This window comes from Vespa mandarinia, chromosome 2 (genome assembly GCF_050613455.1).
Source record: "Vespa mandarinia isolate Hongniang chromosome 2, ASM5061345v1, whole genome shotgun sequence".
NCBI classification, from domain to species: domain Eukaryota; kingdom Metazoa; phylum Arthropoda; class Insecta; order Hymenoptera; family Vespidae; genus Vespa; species Vespa mandarinia.
In genome coordinates this window covers 18976878-18996481 of record NC_140811.1, presented here as the reverse complement: position 1 = coordinate 18996481, position 19604 = coordinate 18976878, and the positions used below count along the sequence as shown (strand labels likewise).

At 28.6% G+C, this 19604-nt stretch overlaps 2 protein-coding genes across 8 annotated transcripts; one reads left to right on the top strand and one right to left on the bottom strand.

The window, feature by feature from the left end:
* The first annotated feature begins 575 nt into the window (after window positions 1-575).
* Window positions 576-6861, top strand: row (relative of woc). Of its 5 annotated transcripts, none has more exons than XM_035888115.2 (20): window positions 576-688; window positions 874-991; window positions 1168-1308; window positions 1400-1488; window positions 1579-1633; window positions 1729-1977; window positions 2060-2131; window positions 2214-2277; window positions 2368-2505; window positions 2582-2752; window positions 2816-3306; window positions 3425-3875; window positions 3948-4336; window positions 4425-4653; window positions 4746-4915; window positions 4997-5189; window positions 5315-5528; window positions 6110-6300; window positions 6380-6510; window positions 6634-6861. In XM_035888115.2, the coding sequence occupies exons 3-19, from the start codon at window positions 1168-1170 to the stop codon at window positions 6505-6507; spliced, it is 3435 nt and encodes a 1144-aa protein (XP_035744008.1). In that variant the 5' UTR covers window positions 576-688; window positions 874-991; the 3' UTR covers window positions 6508-6510; window positions 6634-6861. The 5 variants fall into 5 exon arrangements, with proteins under 5 accessions (XP_035744008.1, XP_035743998.1, XP_035743993.1 ...); XM_035888105.2 differs by having other exon boundaries at window positions 1158-1308; XM_035888100.2 differs by having other exon boundaries at window positions 1148-1308.
* Window positions 6862-7439: 578 nt separating this feature from the next.
* On the bottom strand, window positions 7440-19434 carry Mlc-c (Myosin light chain cytoplasmic). 3 transcript variants are annotated; one of them, XM_035888190.2, is made up of 8 exons: window positions 19135-19434; window positions 18994-19021; window positions 17943-18248; window positions 16405-17841; window positions 10210-10412; window positions 9851-10100; window positions 9604-9760; window positions 7440-9333 (listed from the first exon to the last, which is right to left on the bottom strand). In XM_035888190.2, exons 1-4 carry the CDS (start codon window positions 19135-19137, stop codon window positions 17735-17737), a joined length of 444 nt encoding a protein of 147 aa, XP_035744083.1. In that variant the 5' UTR covers window positions 19138-19434; the 3' UTR covers window positions 7440-9333; window positions 9604-9760; window positions 9851-10100; window positions 10210-10412; window positions 16405-17734. The 3 variants fall into 3 exon arrangements, with proteins under 3 accessions (XP_035744083.1, XP_035744075.1, XP_035744090.1); XM_035888182.2 differs by lacking the exons at window positions 18994-19021; window positions 19135-19434 and adding an exon at window positions 18383-18978; XM_035888197.2 differs by lacking the exons at window positions 7440-9333; window positions 9604-9760; window positions 9851-10100; ... (1 more) ...; window positions 18994-19021; window positions 19135-19434 and adding an exon at window positions 18383-18985 and having other exon boundaries at window positions 17724-17863.
* Window positions 19435-19604: the final 170 nt, after the last annotated feature.

Sequence of the window (19604 nt, the reverse complement as noted above, 5' to 3'; positions counted from 1 at the left end):
AAGTTTATATACATTAAGGATGATTCTCATTGTACTTTTGTGTTTACTAATAAAAAAAAAACAAAAAAAAAAAATACTTTTGGGCATTTGATCAAATACACTTACGTTAATTCTATTCACGTTGGATTAAAAATAAAATGATACGAGAAAAAAAAGAAAAATGCGAAAATTTATCTCTCATTCTTGGAAATAAGTATAAGTAAATAAATGAAACATTGCATATTGCACATTCCTGCATAATTTGTGTTTAACATTTGTCTATATATATATATACATATATATATATATACATATATATATATATATATACATATATATATATATAAACGACTTTCAAATAGGGATATCTCTTTTTCTATTTTTTCCGAATGGCAACAGAAGGCGCCACATTCAAACTTCCGTAAATGACAATATCATATTTTCTTCGTTTTAAACGTACACGATTGTAAATTAATACTACTCGATGCTTGTACCAGTGAAATTCATTATGACAAATAATATTGTTCAATAATTTTTTACAAATAATATTTACAAATAATTTTTAAAAAATAAAACATTTAATATGTAGTGAACAAAATCAACATACCAGATGACGCCATCTTAGTTAACAGTTAACGAAGAGCTCCTATTGAAAAGACTGTTGCGCGTTTCTCGTTTGTTCTCAATGGAATTAACATCAATTGACTCCGTAAGAAATATTTAAGTTTAATTCTACTTTCGAGAAAAAAAAAAATAAATAAATAAATAAATAAAATAAAATAAAAAAAAAAATAAATAAATAAACTGTGAAAAGCCTAAAGTGCTATCGAGACGAGCATATAAACAAGCTTTTGTTTCCTAATTGCATAATTATGGATCTTTACGGTGTCACAGACGCCAAAAGGGCCGCTTCTTTTTGAGACAGACAGTAGCATTTTCGAAGTAACTTGGAGGGAGCTTGGAACTTGAGTGATTTAAAACTTCATGGATTTATGTTGACGTGAAAAAAATCGTGAGTATATTTTATATCTATATATATACATATATATATACATATATATATATGTATATATATATGTATATATATGTTTATATATGAATGTATATATATGAGTGTATATTTAATTTTAATTGTTATATATTATCATGAGATTAAAATTAATTAAAGATATTATAAGTAATTCCAAGATGCCGAAGTCACGTACAGTTTCACGATCAATTACAAGTAATAGACCGCTTCATATGACTTTGAACTTGGAATGTATAGAAGAACCACTCAGTGAATCTCAATTAAAACAAAGAGAAAAATTACAAGAAGACTGCAATAAGGTATAATATATATATATATATATCTGAAATATCATCATAATTTGAAAAATATTTCTGTAATAATAAATCTAATGAGTTAAATATTTATAAGGTTGCAACTACACTGGAACAATTAGTTATGGATCATGGTGGAAAAATGATATGTCAGTCTGGAACTGTCAATGGATATCAATATACACTGTATGTATTTAATATCATTAATCGATAGAATCTGAATATATTATTTTCATTCTTTTGTAAGTTCTCATTTGTATATTTCGATTCATTCAGTCCTCCTAATACGTCCCAACCAATTGTAAAGAATACACAACCTTTGTTAAATGTTGTAAGTATAATGTAATATTAATGTTTAATTAAATAAAATTTATGATGAGTATATATATATATATATGTGTGTGTGTGTGTGTGTGTGTTTTAAAGAATCAGAATAAAAGCCAGCAAATAAAACTTAATATGGTAAATAATACGAATGGAACCCAAGGGAATATACAACTTGTTGTGGATCCAAGAGTTGGAGTTATTCTAGGATCTGTTAATCAACAACAAGGTAGCAATTTATATAAGAAGCATGATTCATTTATAATCAACCTAAAAAGTTTTGTTATAGGCAATACAACAACAACAACAGCTTCACCAACATCTGTGTCAGCACAGTCTCAATCAGAAAATGTAAGACAATTTGAATTATCTATTTCTCCCTGTAGAAATGGAATTTAATGGGATTAATATTTTTCTGATATAATTTTTCTAGTATAAATATACTAGATCAGGACGTCGAACGAAAGTTCTACAAGTACAGCAACAACCTGATATCATAGAGGAGGTATATTGCTAAAATATAAACATCTCGTGTTTCATTATTTTATTTATTTATGTATTTATTTTTTTATTTTCTTCCATTACAGCCTGCACCTCTTCCTGCTCGTGGTCGACCTAAATCTAACACTACAACTCATGTTGTTACTTCAAGTGAGTAATTTCAAGCAAGAATCATAAAGTGAGTTTATATGTACAAAGTTTTTTCTTTATATATTTCCAAAACCAATATAATTATCGTAGCTACTACTACTCCACAAGGTGTTACAAATCTAAGAATAAAAACCGTGAACAAATCTCAAGGAAATCAAACGACATTAAGATCTAAACCTACAGAACAGACTAGTATAGGTGGCATATCAGTTGGAATAAAAAATACAGGTAAAAATAAATATATTCTTAATTGATCAATTTATTTGTTATATGAACAATAGATGTATCATGAGATATGTTATAGCTTGTGAGCAAATCGATGAATCAAAAAAGAATCTTCCCGATGGTAGAGAAATTACGTTTAATAAAATGAACGGAGGTAGAACTTTTCCTTCGTTAGTTGTTGTGGCAAGACCAAATCTTCGTACAAAAGAAATAATACCACAAGTAGCGTTAAAGGAAAGATCAGAGCTAGGTATTATATATGACAATATTTACGTTCAGGTGCGAGATTTAACACTAATAAAAATTTTCACAGATATCAAAGTAAAAGGTGTACTTATGTATTCTCCTACAAAATTCGCTGAATGGTTAATCCAACAAGGTCTAGTTAGATCGGAACAATATTGCATATTGCATAGCACAACTTATCAAAGAGTAAAACTTAAACTAGGAATGTACAGCGATCAAGGTACATTCCCATATTCCGGAGGATACGTTTGGATCTCTAATTGTTGCCCAGATCGCTTTATCTCTATCTTTTCTGGTTCAATTTTCCAAGGAGCACCATATACTCCTACTGTACTTTTAAAACTTATTTATCATTGGGCATGTCAAACCAATGTACAAAATGTAGTTTCTTGGGTTAAAGTTTCAAATATATACGTAAAAAACTTTTATACGAATTTACGTAGTGCGTGTACAGCTGCTATATGGGATAAAAGTCGAAGAATGGGTGGAAAAAATTCTATGATACAAGTTGGTGTTATCAGTTTAGGTACCACTTCGCAAGATGGCAATTTACGTCAGGTAAAAATATCATTTTCTTTTTATTTTTTATCAACCGTCATATAGAAATCTCCACAGTGAAAATATTGTTTGATATTTTTTTTCTTGTTTTTTTTTTTTTTTTTTTTTTTTTTTATAGGTAAAAGTTGAAGTTCTTGGCGTTTTGGATATGGCAACGTTAGATTTAAGATTACGTGCTTGTGATCCGGTACAAGATGGAGAAAGGTCTTACAAGCGAAGATTTAATAATATCCTTCATCCATTGAAAGACTGGGTTCATACGGATTCTAAAATTATGACTGACTTTACGGTTGACAAAAGTACTCTGCAAGAGCTTGGTTTTGCTAATGTAACGCAGTCAGCATTTTGCGATCAAAATCCTAGAAATTTCATGAGCAATTATCACGTAATGGAATATTTACGAAAAATAGTTCCAAGAATGTTTCAAAATACATTGAGTTTACTTAGTAGACAAATGATACAACAATTTTTGGATGAACTTGTTTGGAGAGAAATGTATGGTGCTACTGCGGCACGTGCATTTGACAATATTATCCTTCATATATCTGAACAAACGAAAATAGATTCTAGTAAGTTAGATATGAGGACAAATATTTTATGTTAATATAACGTATAAATAATTACGCATTTTATTATTTTAGGTGATTGCATGTTAGAACGTCTTGCAAAAATTGCAGCTAATCCATTTCAAGATTGGTCTTATTCAAAAACAAATCCTCCTCCGTTAACCCCCATGATAATGTCGAAAGATCAGCCACAGACAAATCCTGAAATAATAGTTCAAAATATCAAACAATCAGAATCTCATTTAATAAAACCTGGTCCAAAAAGAGGAAGGAAAAGAGTTCTATCTACACGACCTAGTCCAGAGCCAGAAGTAAAGAAAAATACTTCTGATACGAAAATTATTAAGGAAAAAGAAAGAGAAAATAAAACTGAACAAATACAACTTCAAAAATGTTATTATGCGACGATGGATGGTGATAAAAGTTTATTGTTAAAAGAGAATAAATCTTCGTTATATTTTAAGGTAATTTATTAATTGATATTAATAAATTATATCTTAATGAAACATATTTGACCAATATATTATAGCTTTATTATGATACATAATTTAGTGCTTCCTTTGCACTGCTGTAATGCGGTCTAATACTGAAATAATGGAACATATGATCAGTCATGTGCCACCCCAAGTCCCTGATCAATCAGAATTTCCTGTATGCCGTTATTGTTGTACAGCTTTTTCTTCTACACATCAAGTAGTTACACATATTTCAGAAGCTCATAGTACATTTGGTAATTCTGACGGTGACATGGTTGTTTGTGCCATATGTGAACAAAAATTTGGTGAGCTTTATTGTTTTAACAATATAAAATTTTCAACAATGAGATATTAACATCAAATTTATATACGTGTTATCTCTTTATAAATGTTCCAGGAAATAGCAATTTATTGATTAATCATTTAACGGCGATGCATTGTCCTTCTGAAATGCCGTATCAATGCGATAACTGTGGTTATCGAACATCTAGTCACAAAGATGTCATAGATCATTATTATCAAGTTCATGAGAAGGGTGAAGGTTTACAATGTCCTTATTGTTTAAAGGTGAATGCAAATATAAATTTCGATCAACCCGATTGCATATAAATATTTCAAATAAATATTACAAAGTAATGTATTTAATAGATTATAGAATTTATTGTCGAAGGACAAACGAATGCGTCTAGTATACATTCATTCTTTCTCCATATGCAAAGACACATTGTAAGGAGAGAACAAGGCCGTGGAAATAAGTGTCCAAGATGTTGTTTATGGTTTAATCAAAAAAGTTCATTGAAAATTCATCAAAGAGAATTACACGACTCTGTTACCAATTCAAGTAAGCTCATTATATATAATTACAGCTATTTTTTTTTTTTTTTTCTTTTTTTTTTTTTGCATGTATATTTGCATGTTTACGTACCATATGTCTCTAATAATGGTTGTTAAAAAAATTTCTTGTAGAAGTTATATCATATTCTACAAAGGAAAACGAAATAATGATACCGAAACAGCGACCTCTGATAAGACGATTTGACGTAGAAAGTCCAGTCGCTGAATTACCAAAAGATGAATATGTCAAAAAATGGAGTACAGGACCAATTTTAGTAAATGCTTCTACAAGTCACTTACCGTGTCAAGAATGCGAAGAAGACATTGACGAACAGGATCATTATCCGTAAGAATATATCATTTCATTTTTAATACACTACTTTACGGACATAAAATGTGCACCATTTAAGCGTATATATATGAAAATTATTAACGATTATTATACGAGCTCCTTCTCTTTCGCCCCAAATTTCGAAGAACGTCACAGTACGAAACTTTTACTTGACAAAAAATCAATGAGAACAAAAATAATTCCTGGTCAATTTTGATGTACAAGGTTTTGTATTTTAAAGACGAAGGTTTAATAATTTATCGCGTTTCAAATTTTTAAAAAAGATTTTCATTTATGCATAAATTATTCTCAGAAAAATATTATTTTTTAACGCGATTTTTTTTCTATCGAAAAAAAAAAAAAAATAAAAACCTTTTTCAAAAATTCGAAACCGATACGCGATAGATAAAATCTTCGTCTTGAAAATTGATATCTTGTTCGTGAAAATCGATCAAGAATTACGCGTACATGTTTTCATTGATGGCGTAATCATAAAAAAAAAAAAAAAAACTAAGGATAATGAACAGCCTTAACAAAAACAAGTTTAAAAATAAGGAAAAATATTTTTCTAACAAATGATTCATTTCTAACTGCAGCGGAGAGCAAAGATGTCAACAGTGTCGTTACGTAACGTGTTGTTGGCGTGCATTTAAAGAACATTTACAACAAATTCATAACGAAAGGCCAAAGACCAGTTCAGTTGTTCCATCACCGCTTATAAATATACCATTAGAAAAAAAAATGCAATGTCGGTGTGGTTATACGACAAATGACGGCAATCAATTGGGTAAATAGAAAAGTATAATTAATTAATGTATAAATTATAATGATTCTATATGTAATAATATTTCTTTTGATTATTATAGCTGCACATTTGATTAAATGTAATAAAATGACGGCTTACCCTATTGAAGAATCAGTACCATCTGGTGGTATGTTAGATAGCTTAGGTCTCGTTCCTAAAAATGCATCTGATACTCCAAGTATTAAATAAATTGTAAGTATAGTAATGATACTTTTTGCAAATATATCAAAAGCCTTATAAGATATATTTTTTTAATATTAAATATTAAATAAATTTGTCAAAATCTTATTTATAATATTCTTATTAATTATATAGGAAATTTTATTATGGAAAGAAAGAAAACTCGTTGGAAAAGAAAGGAAATGTGAGAGTGAAAAAATATAATTGTGATTGTATAAAGTATGAAAGAGATACAAACGCGTGTTAATCATACTGATTTACAGGACTTGTAGACAATTATTGTAAATGATTAATTTTTGTTAACGAAAGTATATACAAAGGTATGCTTCAATTTTCAAATAAACAAAACAAATTTTTTCTTAATCATGCATACAATTCCAAAATTTTAACGAAACTATTGAAATATATCATATAGGAATATCTCAACGATAGCATATAAACATATTATCGATATATAATATGTAGAAATATAAAACCTGTCTAGAACAATAGAGATTATTACAGTAGAATGTTTTAATAAGACAAAAAAAGAAAAAAAAAAAAATAATAATCAAAAGAAGTATTATTATATAATATTCTGTTTTTTCTTTAAGCTTTTGTGAATTGTTTTTATATATTTTTACAAGATAATGATTATATTAATATATGAACAAAAAAAAATATTACTGATCTTTTTAATAATCTGCAATTATAACTTACTAATTAGCATTATTCATATTCTTCGCACGATTACATACATCTTTGTTCATTTCGAAATTGTTTTTTTTTTTTTTTAAATCATAAAAATCGCAAAAAATATAAATCTCTTTAAACGGATCTCTCTCAACATATATATAATTTTTTTTTTTTTTTTTTTTTTTTTTTTTTTTTTTTTTTTTTTTTTCCAACAAAATTTACGAGATAAGTAAAAATTATTTTTCTCGACTGAAATAACGACATAATGTGTTTTATTCAATTTTTATTTAGCAATCATTTTTCATGTATGAATAATAAATGTAGCATACATATACTTTTTAGGTGGTCAAGTGTGTATGAATATATAATACTAACTGACGGAATAAAACGTATATAGACTTGTTCTTCCAATTTAAAATCTTTTAGTAGATTCTCTTGATTACTTTGAATGAATTTAACACATAATAATCCGTCATTCTTCACTTACCTCTTTTTTTCTCTCTTTTCTCTCTTTTCTCTCTTTTCTCTCTCTCTTTCTCTCTCTCTCTCTCTATATATATATATATTTCTACTAAGCTATGAACATTTTTTATGATTTTTTAATATTTTACATTTTTTTTGTATTTTTTTGTATTTTTTTTTTTTTTTCATTTTCAACTTTGTCTGTTATCAAGTCAACACTAAAGAACACATTTATTAGCAAGAACTCTCCAAAGTTAATCGATTGGGAATTACCAGATATATATAATATTGCTTATATTCTAATATGATTAAAAATTAATAAAACTTGCAACATATATATATATATATACTATAGTATGTATGTGTATATATATATATATATACATGTACTACCTAGATATAATAAAAATTATAAATTATAATAACAACAATTACAAAGTCGCAGTACCTCTATGATAATTAAGAAAAAAAAAAATAATCTGAATTATTGAACTTTAATATATGTCTCTCTAATTTGTTATTATCTTCACTTAAAACAAAATATTTGGTTTTGATGATCATTCTATATTGAAATTTTCGAATTTGGTTATAAGTACTGTGTATATGTGTCTGTCTTATTATACTAACAAAAAGAAAAGAAAAGAAGAAAAAAAAAAAAAAAAGGAAAAATACTCAATATAATACTCCAGATATTTTAATACATTGCAGTAGTGATTTTACTGCAATTGGATCGTTATTGATTAAACTTCTAAGGTCAAATAAATTATTCTCAAAATACTACGTGTATATGAATTAAAGCGAATAATTACACCATTTGTTACATTAACATAACATGTTTCTCAAAGAATATACCAAACAATTTTGTTGATTTATGGTTTCGGAAATTTTCAAAAATTTGTTTTCTAGAAATCTGAGCTACGAAATAATCAAATACGCATATATATATATAAAATTTGAGTAGAGCCTGCACAACAAATATTAAATCTAAGTATATATATATATATATATATATATATATACATACATACATATATATATATATATATATATATATATATATAAAATATTACTAATATCGATAATACTTAGAAATAATTATAAGAAATAAGAGAAAGTGAATCTTATTAGAAAGAAAAATATGGTGATACCCAATCTGCCACGATTAACATATAGAGATTTATCGATAATAAATTTTTCCTATAATTTGATGGTTTTCTGTCACAATTAATTATTTAATTTGTATCATTTAACCATCAAATTCCTTCAGAATACGTGGGAAGCTTTGTCAGCAATTTATACGATCTTACAAGAGTTATTAACATTGTGTTCAAGAGAATGAATTGATACATTCATCAAAAGCCTGTTACGTACGCGCGCTCTACATATACGAGACTATAATTTCTCTCTGTTCTCCTAAATACCTCTTAAATTTAACGCCAAGGTGATACACCAATACATATTATTTTTCTTCGCTTTTAGATTTCGAAATGTCAATTGTTTCTCACTAGTCATTTTCACTATAAAATAAAAGAAATCAAAATTTCTGTTCAGCAGTTTTCACACAAAATGCAAAACTGCATCTAGTAAACAAAAAAAAAACAAAAAAAACGGAAAAATATTGAAAACAAAAACCAGGCTATTTAATTTCTTACATATCCATTTTGTTGAATTCTATCATAAACTTCGTTATAATGGTACCTGTAATGATAAAACGAAAAATAATTAATAAACATTAAGTAAAGCCAATTATTATTTAAAACAATAAACACGGATGTACTTGCAAATGAAAATAAAAAATAAGGCTGATTTTAGCTTAGAAATAATATATAAAATTAAAACATGTTGTATACGTGTGTTTACAACATGTGTTGTGTAATATGTGTGTGTGTGTTTGTATATATATATATATATATATATATATATATGCTGGAGAAAATGGATATAAACCTAAAATAATCGTATTAATACCTGCGCGTTAAATTTGAGAGAGGAGTTTAGCTGCTTGCCGATTACTCGATGGCATAGAGCATGTAGAGATTACCAGCGTCACTGCCTGGTGGTACCAAGGCATGAGTCGGTGGTAGTACTGTGAAGCCCAAAAACATGAAGGTACGAACCAGCATTGCTAGACCATAACAACAAAAAGGTTTAGACGGAGAATTTTTTTCAACACAAAAGGCTTCTACAGTTCCAAAGAAAGGAATCCGACAACTACCTCGATCTGATTTGTCTTTACGGAGACAAACAATGATATTAGTACAATGTAGTGTTTCTTCGGCATATTCCAGAAGGGAAACAAAACCCTCCTTGGAACCCTCTGGTAGAAGGCAGCTTGGTACGCGTATGTAAAGACAGCGGCGCCATACTACAGTTTCCCACTCAACAGATGTACTCTCTGTTAAGTGAAGCGTAAAGGTCAGGCGTAATGATTCACAACTTCTTACAGCTTTCAACAATTCATCCTCCTACAATATTATAAAATAAATATCAATATATTATTAATTTTAATAATAAAACATTAATTTTCCTTTTTTTTTTTTTTTTTTTTTTTTCTTTTTTTAATCCAATACATACTTGCACAATGTGGGAGCTCACAGAGAGCTGACTCTGCTTGATCCCCACGCCGCGGCTCTCTGTGTTGACTGTAGATACAGACAATGCGGCATGGGGCACATCAGGACCACCACAGAGGCCCCACACCCAGCGTTATACAATAATGCTGGAGTGGCCTGGAACCTTCTTCAAGACTATCGTCCATACATTTACTTGACATTTCACTAAAAAAGCAGAAAATATTTCATATACAATATATATATATACATAAACTATTTGGAACCATTAATTATTTGGAACTTTTGCATAAAATCAAGGGATATACACAAAACATAATAAACCTTCTTATTGAATTATATAAGATCATAAAATCCGACGTTGTTTTGATTTCTAAAAAAAAATCCCTTATGACGCGAACATACGTATGTATCTTTTTACATGTAAACAAGATAGAGATAAAACCGATAGGACGATTTCCAAAGCGATCTCACCCTTTTTTCCTCTCTTATGGACTCTTGGGAAAAAAAAAAAAAAAAAAAAAAGAGATATATATATATATTAAAGACACATTGTCTTATTTTATTTATTTATTTTCTTCTTTTATTTTTCTAACTAAATCTAATTTATGTCAAGAATATCTTTTATTAAAAAGTCATAATTAAAAAAAAATATTTACCATAGCCTCGGTGACAATTCCAATGGCTTTGGTACCATTTTGTAAAAATAACAATAATCAAATATACTAATGAATAATTAAAAAACAATAAATAAATGGCGATAAACGCGATGCTGCTACGCAGCGAAACGGAATCGTCAAAATCACTCTATGAATATAATATATCCGAGGCGTACACGTCGGTCAGCTGTTATCACTGATTAATAACGCGGTAAAATCAAAAATAACTTCAGAAAATTATGTATAACTTTGATCGCGTTAGAACGGACAAAAGGATAACTGGTAAATGACAAACAAATCGGTGAACATCGTCAATTTATAAAGATTCCGGACGACTATACGTATGCACGTTAAGATCACTACTTGTATCGTTGCTTTTAATGCAAACGTCATTAAAAATGGGCATCGAGCCAAACCGTATAATCCTATCTCTCTCACTCTCTCTATGTATGTATGTGTGTGTGTCTGTGGACGAGAGCACGTATGTGTTTACGTGGAACTAAAGAAGAACGAGAAGAAATAAATGTACGAAGATGACGCGTTTCTTCGTATCACGAATTCAGCCAAAATCTTTTACCAATCCCCAGACAAAATGCTAAAAACAGTATTCCTAATCGAAACTATTACGTTGTATAATTCCGTGTTCGCCATTATGCTATTTATCTCACTCTCTCACTTTCTCATTCTCTCTCTCTCTCTCTCTCTCTCTCTCTCTCTCTCTCTCTCTCTCTCTCTCTCTCTCTCTCTATCTATCTATCTAAAGTGAACGACTAAATCATTAAGAATATAGTTTATTAATTAATAATCGAGCAACGTAAACAAAAGATATATATATATATATATATATGCATATACATATATAAAATCAATTTACTTATTATAAAAGTTATCGATACGCCGATAAACATCGATGGTCGTGACCACAATTATATGTATATTATTTATCTGAAATATATCTTAACAATGAAATTCGAACTCGTATATTTAGACGCACAGATACGAACACACGTAGATACGTTAAAATACGTACATAGATAACTACATTATTAAAAAAGCTATCCGACCACGTTGCATTTTATATTTGGAAATAATGATAATAACATAGAAAGGAGAAAAGTCATCGATAAGGGGGATCATAAGAAGGTATTGAATTTTTTTTTTTTTTTTTTTTTTTATATAACGTTTTTATAAACCAAACGAAAATAGAAATCGATCGTACGTTTCCGCGAAAATATGAAATAAAGTAGGGAAAAGAAAAGAAAAAAGAAAAAAAAAAAGAAAGAAAAAAAAAGAATAAAGGAAGAAAAAAGGAACAACAACAAATAAACAGATCGACAAAAGACCATAACTGTATCAAAGTGTGTGTGTGTGTACATGGATATCTTGTAACAAATTGTCAGGTACATACGTGGGTATCATTTTTGTCTTACGAATGTTTGTTTGTCACTTTTTTTTTTCTTTTTCTTTTTTTTTTCTACAAGCATATGATTCTCGTCTGTCAAGTCACGCTATAATAAAAATGAATCAGCTTAAATTGTCAACGAGTCGGTAATATTCCACGATATTTAGTATCATGCACATGGCATGTATATATATATATATATATATATATATATATCTTTATTGTGATAAGCACAGAATGATGCAAGATAAAGATAACAACGATGCAAACAGTTGTCTTATATTTTCACGTGTGCATCGATATATACATTCATATGTAGATAGATATGCATGTATGTATAATATTTGTCCGAACAAAACCTTTTTAATGTCTTTGATCGAATAAATTCAACTAGCTTAATGAACGAAGACAATAGGGATTATATAAGAAGTGTTTACTGCGAGAACTACCATCCCTTCCTCTCTCTCTCTCTCTCTCTCTCTCTCACTCTCTCTCTCTCTCTCTCTCTCTCTTTCTTTCCCCCCTCTTATTCTCTTTCTAAAGAGATCGGTAACCGTTATTCTTAGAAAATATTTAATGCATCATTCGCCAATAAAAATATCGACGAGAAACGTACAAGTTTCCACGATGTAGTACCTTCTAATGTAATCGATAGATCGATATATCGATACATCTCAATAATCATCGATCTTCTCGATATTATTCCAAAAAAAAATCGAAATGAATGTTAAATGGAAAATCGTAAATGGCGCCATCTTATATATCTTTACATTTTTATACTCTTTTTTTCTTAATACACTTTCATATATTCATATATGTACATAAATAAATACGTCAAAATAAACTTACTATCGATAATTATAAAGGTATCAAGTTATTCCATAAATCTATCAAACTTATTTTTATACTTGAATTCTATATAATAATGTCAATCTTACGGTGAGAAATATATGTATTTTTACGTTGGCATAAAAAAAAAAAAAAAATTCCTTTTTGAGGTTATAAATACCATCGGGTCTTCTTTAAAGGAATTTTATTTCATTTTATTCATCATTATAATTCTCATACTATGTACGTATATGTGTATATATATATATATATATATATATATTTTTTTTTAATTACTTTCAATGTTAAATAAGAAATTATTAAAAATCATTGCCAATTTAATTTTTTTATCAGACAGATTTATTAAGAATATAAAGTGTCTTTGAAACAAAGTGCTTCTTTTTATTTTTCATTTATTTATTTATTTATTATTATTATTTTCTTTTTTATTGTAGTTAAACACAATATAAATTTAGACATTAAATCTTATAAAAATTTTATTTTAATTTCTTTATTTTATTTCATTTTATTCTACTCTCAATTATGGTTTCACTATATATAGAGTTCGTATATTATAATGTATATACATAGGATTATTATATATTATTATATATTATATATATATACACATACATTGTATATACATAAAAGGATCATATATATATATAGATATATATACTTGACTATTTTTGATGTAAAAGAAGAAATATATATATATATAAAATTATAATAAATAATTTTTAATTAAACAAATTTATTACATGAATATAAAGTAAATTTTATTTATTTATTTATTTATTTATTTATTTATTTATTTATTTATTTAGAGAGAGAGAGAGAGAGAGAGAGAGAGAGAGAGAGAGAGAGAGAGAAAGATAAAAGAGATTTCACTCTCTGAGAAAAGAGAAGGGATGTGTATCATCGTGAGATAGGAAATTTCCAATGCTTAGAATGTCATCGAATGAGGACTTTGTCGTCATCGAATAAACACAGAAAGAAGTAGACGAGGAACGTGAATGCGTGCGTGAGCAGAGACACGTATGCCGATAGACATTGTGTTAAAAAGAAAAACGAAATTGCCGCTGCACCTAACGGAATATTCGTACATCAGATCTCAAAACCGGTTTACCATCAGCAGGCAAACGCTTTTGTTTCGATCGAAACTTCGAACTATTATAGCAAGTACTACTAACAGTTCTCTTCGACAAATTATTTATACAATCAATCGAGAGAGGAAACAATTCTAAAAACAAAACAAAAAACTTATATATATATATATATGTTTTATAAGAAAGTTACTATGGTGAAATAAAATAAGGTCAATATTTTTCTAGTAACCAATTACGTGTAACCAATTGCGTGCATGTGTATATAATTTATATATATATACACATAATACGATCATATATATTATATATAAAATAGGGTCACACGGGCACTTACAATTTTTTTTTTTTTTCTTTTGATATTGACATTTATATATTTAGATTTTAAATTTATATATTATTATAGATTTATATTTTTATCATATACACACACACACACAAACACACACACATATATATATAATAAAAAATATAATATACAATATATATATATAATTAAAAAAAATTGACCTACTTTTACTTCGTCATAATAAACTCGATTAATTTCTTTGTTCTAAGCCATACGATGAACTTCTTTTATTCAACATTTTTGAGATAGTGCTTTATATTAATTTTTTGTACGATGACTTAGATAATATTAAAGGCGGAAGTCCATATAAACAATTAACAGGTTATACGTATTACAAACACGCGTGCACGCGCGCACGCGCACACATAATACATTTCGCGTATTATTATTATTATTATTATTATTATTATTATTATTATTATTATTATTATTATTATTATTATTATTATTATTATTATTATTAATATTATTATTATTAGTAGGAATCATATGACATAATATTCTTAAATAAAATAATAGGATTTATAGGAAACCGATGAAGACTAACTTTCTTTCAGTGTCACGCATATAAACGTATGTAATGTATACATACAAAGAGACATACACAATAAACATGGCAGTAATTCGATAAAATTCAACGAATGAAATTTATCCGACATTTAAAATTGTTTTCTCTCTCTTTAATTTTTTTTTTCGATCCGATCTTCATGCTTGATCGAATTTATAAACATAAATAATAGGATGTCCCATATATCGACGAAATTGATGACAAATTTATGAGATACGATAAGACAAAGGAAACGATTTTATAATTGTATATTCCTATTAAGAAAGTTTTTCAAAGTTATGTGTAACAAAAAAAAAAAAAAATGGAATCATGCTTTTCTAGAAACATTCGTACATTTCCATGATAACTCATACTACTCTTTTTCCCCTCTCCAACCCGTTAAAATTCGTTTCGAACGACGCGACGAATGATAAGAATAATTATCAGTATGTTTTCAGTAATGTTTAATTAATTAATTAGAATGTTGTATTGCAGAATAAACGATTATCTTATATTTTATCTTATATTTCACTGGTATACTTTTTTATTATATAAAGAAAGAAAGAAAGAAAGAAAGAAAGAAAGAAAGAAAAATCCCCAACTTTCAGGTAGTAAGAGATAAATAGATAAAGAGAGAGAGAGAGAGAGAGAGAGAGAGAGAGAGAAAGACAAGAAAAAATAAAAAAAAAATATTTGAAAAATCTAATCGGAAAGAGGTTGCAGAGATTACTCTGAGTCATTTCTGATATCAATAAAAATATTAGAAACAATAAATTCGGATGGAAAAAGTAATATCGCTTAATTACATAAATGTAATCATGTAACATAAGAATTTTCTCGAGTTTCATTTTATGCGTACATATATATATATATATATATACATAAATATATATATATATATTTTTTCCTTTTTATTATGAATACTATTATTTTACTCTTTATTTATTTATTGTTTGTTTTTTTTTCTTTTCCCCTAAGCGAACGTCCAATTATATGGTCAAGTTCACTTAATCGTTCGTTCACAAGAAAGATTAGTCTTATTGGAATCTTAAAGTATAAGAGCAGAAACGAGGAGACGTGACTGTGCATAGAAAAGAAGATATATCGAAAAAAAAAAGAAGAAAAGAAAAGAAAAGAAAAATAAATAAATAAATAAAAATAAAAAAAAAAATAAAAATAAAAATAAAAATAAAAAGGAAAGAAAGAACATAGAAATTACGATATGTGTAAGATATATAAGATGGCGTCTAACACGAGAGAGCAAAGACAAAAATGGCGCAGTAACGCGCTCACCTCATTTCAACTTACCAATTACTCGAAACTAAACTCGGCATTATTACACCTTTTTTACTACTTTCACAATGACTTAATAATAGGCTGGAACTAATACTCATACTTCTTTCTTCGTATAATTTTGACGGTATTTTAAATCTACTTCACACGGGGAAATGTCCGCTTATTCAGCGACGCAAAGTAGGATATTCCTATGAGAGGCACAAGTTTTCTACTCGCGCTTGACAAACAGAACATCCGCTCGGACGTATGAAACGTTACTGGAACAACCGTCGTTCTCGACGTTGTTCCATATTGTACTGTTGCGTCGCGTTTTCGGCCTTGACGCTCGTGACGTCACTAACGCGTCAGCGAATGAAAGTCGCGGAAAATATTCCTTGAAAGCGCTTGCGCCCTTAGTCGAGAAAGAGTGAGAGAGAGAAAGAGTAGGAGAGAGAAAGAGTGAGAGGAGAGAGAGAGAGAGAGAGAGAGAGAGAAACAATTTTTTTTTCCCTTATATTTTCTCTATTAGTCAGATTTATTACTGTGTGACCGCTATGAAAGATTCAATCATAATCATCGGCTTTACTTTAATCGGTTTATTCCACTAAGGATGTCGTACGTTATAAAGCTAAAATAATTATAGAGTAAATTTATTTATTTATTTATATCTTAACATACAGCGTTTTATTCATTAATTTTTTTTTTCCTTTTTGTCTTTTTCCTTTTTTTCTTTTCTTTTCTTTTCTTTTTTCTTTTACTTTCTTTTTATAGCATTTAAGAAAATAAAAATTACATTAGATATAATAAGTAAATATAAAATGACAATTTTATTCTTCTTTTCGTTTTTCTTTTTCTTCTTCCTTTTTACTTTTTTATCATAGTTATGTAAAAGCGGCGCATGGATTTTTATAGCGAGCTAATAAATGCAAATAAAGAAATTGTATTATATTCTCTTTATCGATGGCTCAGAATTGTAGGAATTTGATGAAAAATTCAATGTAACTTCATGAAATTGTGAAGGAAACGTCAAATTCTTATAATGTGTTCGTTCGCACAATCTACCGTTTTGTGTTTCTCTCAATATCACTAAATGCTCGTAAATTGGAGTAGGTCAAGGCACGATGCGCTAGATCTTCATTTATCTCTACCATTTGTTAACTAATATTTAATCTTACATGAAATGGTTAGTTTTCTCCCCATGATATATAACAAAATATGTGATACGTAGCATTAGTTTCTTTAAAGAGAAATTTTTATACGCATACGCTATGATATGAAGGTTTTCCAAAGTAAAAGTTTGAATAGACTTGAGAACTATAAAAATTAAATGTTAATAACTTCATGTACAAAATTAAGTAACTATTTATCCGCACATCACTTGACGGACAAAGTCTTCATAATTAATGTTACCCTGTGAGTCCTCGTGGCCCGCTAGTAACGTTTCTACCTCTTCGTCGCTTAGTTTTTCACCTGCAGGGTAAGATGTAGATACCTGTTACATCCGCTTTTTGTAAAAAGCTGAGAATATCACTAAGAATATCACTAATTTATAAGTTTTATTCCTTAATTACCCAATGTTGTTAGAAGATGTCTCAATTCGGCAGACGATATATAACCATTTCCGTCTTTATCAAAATGACGTAGTCCTTCGATAAAATCATCAGCTGTATCAGACGTACGGGATTTACTGATGGCTTGATAAATTGGTAAAAATACTTCGAAGCTAATCCGTTCATCTGGTTTGTGTTGGTGAGTGAATTTCTTTACATCCGATTCCGTAGGGTTTTGTCCAAGTGCACGCAATGCATCACCAATTTGAGCGACATGAATTTTTCCATCGCCACGGCTATCAAAGAGCTGAAATGCTTCCTGAAACTCTAAGATAAGTTTAGACTATCTTATTATCTATATAAAATTTATTTGTTCTAATGACTTATTTCTTCTCAATGTTATCAAACAAAAGTAATGGCCAAATCATACAATACTTTTAAATAATATAAAATCTAATTACCCTCCATAGATGACATCATCCTATTAGTCAATTCCTGATAACTGTATCCATACATTCTGCCTAATCAATTGAACTTAACGTATTTTAAAACTCACTATAGCTATTGAAAGATTCAATTACATTGAATGTTCTTTTATTTCTTATCACTAATATACATGAATCATTGTCATTTTAAAATAAGTTAATATAAGACAAAAAAAAATCAAAAGTAATCCAACGGAAAGGCAGTGAAAGAATATATTTCTTCTATTATTTCTAATGATATTACTAATGATCGTATCAACTTTATTCCAAAAGATAAATAGAAAGTGAAAAAGAGAATGAAGAAAGAAAGTAACGTTGATACCGAGAGAGACGTTCGAACGAGATTAAATCCGCGAACAAAGTGGATAAAAGTGCGAACGATCTTTGCCGGAATGATCTTTAAACGATTGGACGCCTCTCGCTTTCAAAGATAGAACCATAAAAGGTAGTCCTCGATACGAGTAGCCCGTGGCAAACGGGGTGTGTCTAAAAAGGCAAGGATACTCTTGACCTGAATTAAAGATCGAGAAAAAAGCGAGTACCCCTCTTTAATCTCTCTACTTGTTCGGGATACACCGTTCACTTACCTGCCAGCTGATCCTCCGAGTAAGATGCCTGAGAACACAGAAACGACACGTTCAGATCAAGTTTAGATTCGTTTTATCGAGTGATCTTTTGAGTCAACGTTTTTCTAACTTACGAAAATTCTCAAGATAAATACGACTTACCATTTTTATTTTTTTTCTTTTTTTTTTTTTTACTTTTTTTTTTTATGTGTATCTCCTGTGTTCGTGTGTCTCTCTGCGTGTGTATACGTATACGTATGTATATATATATATGTATTATGTATGTATATATATATATATATATATAGATATATCTTTTTTTTTCTTATTATTATTTCTAAACACTCGCGTTATAATACGTAGAGCGACGTTCACACGTATCCTGTCAACAGGCGGTGCCAAACTTCGTTTCTTTTCGATCGTCTCTCTACATGCAGCAGCGTCACATATGGTGACGTAGTCGCTCTACTCACAAAACGGAAGTGACTCACGAACGTTTAAAATTTTTTTCTCTGCTAATCTTTTGTTTTTTCCCCTATCACTCGTGAAAATAAATATACTTTTAACTTAATATCTTTCAATGAATTAAAATCATTCTTTAATTCAATGATCCGACAAGATTTTTCTAAATT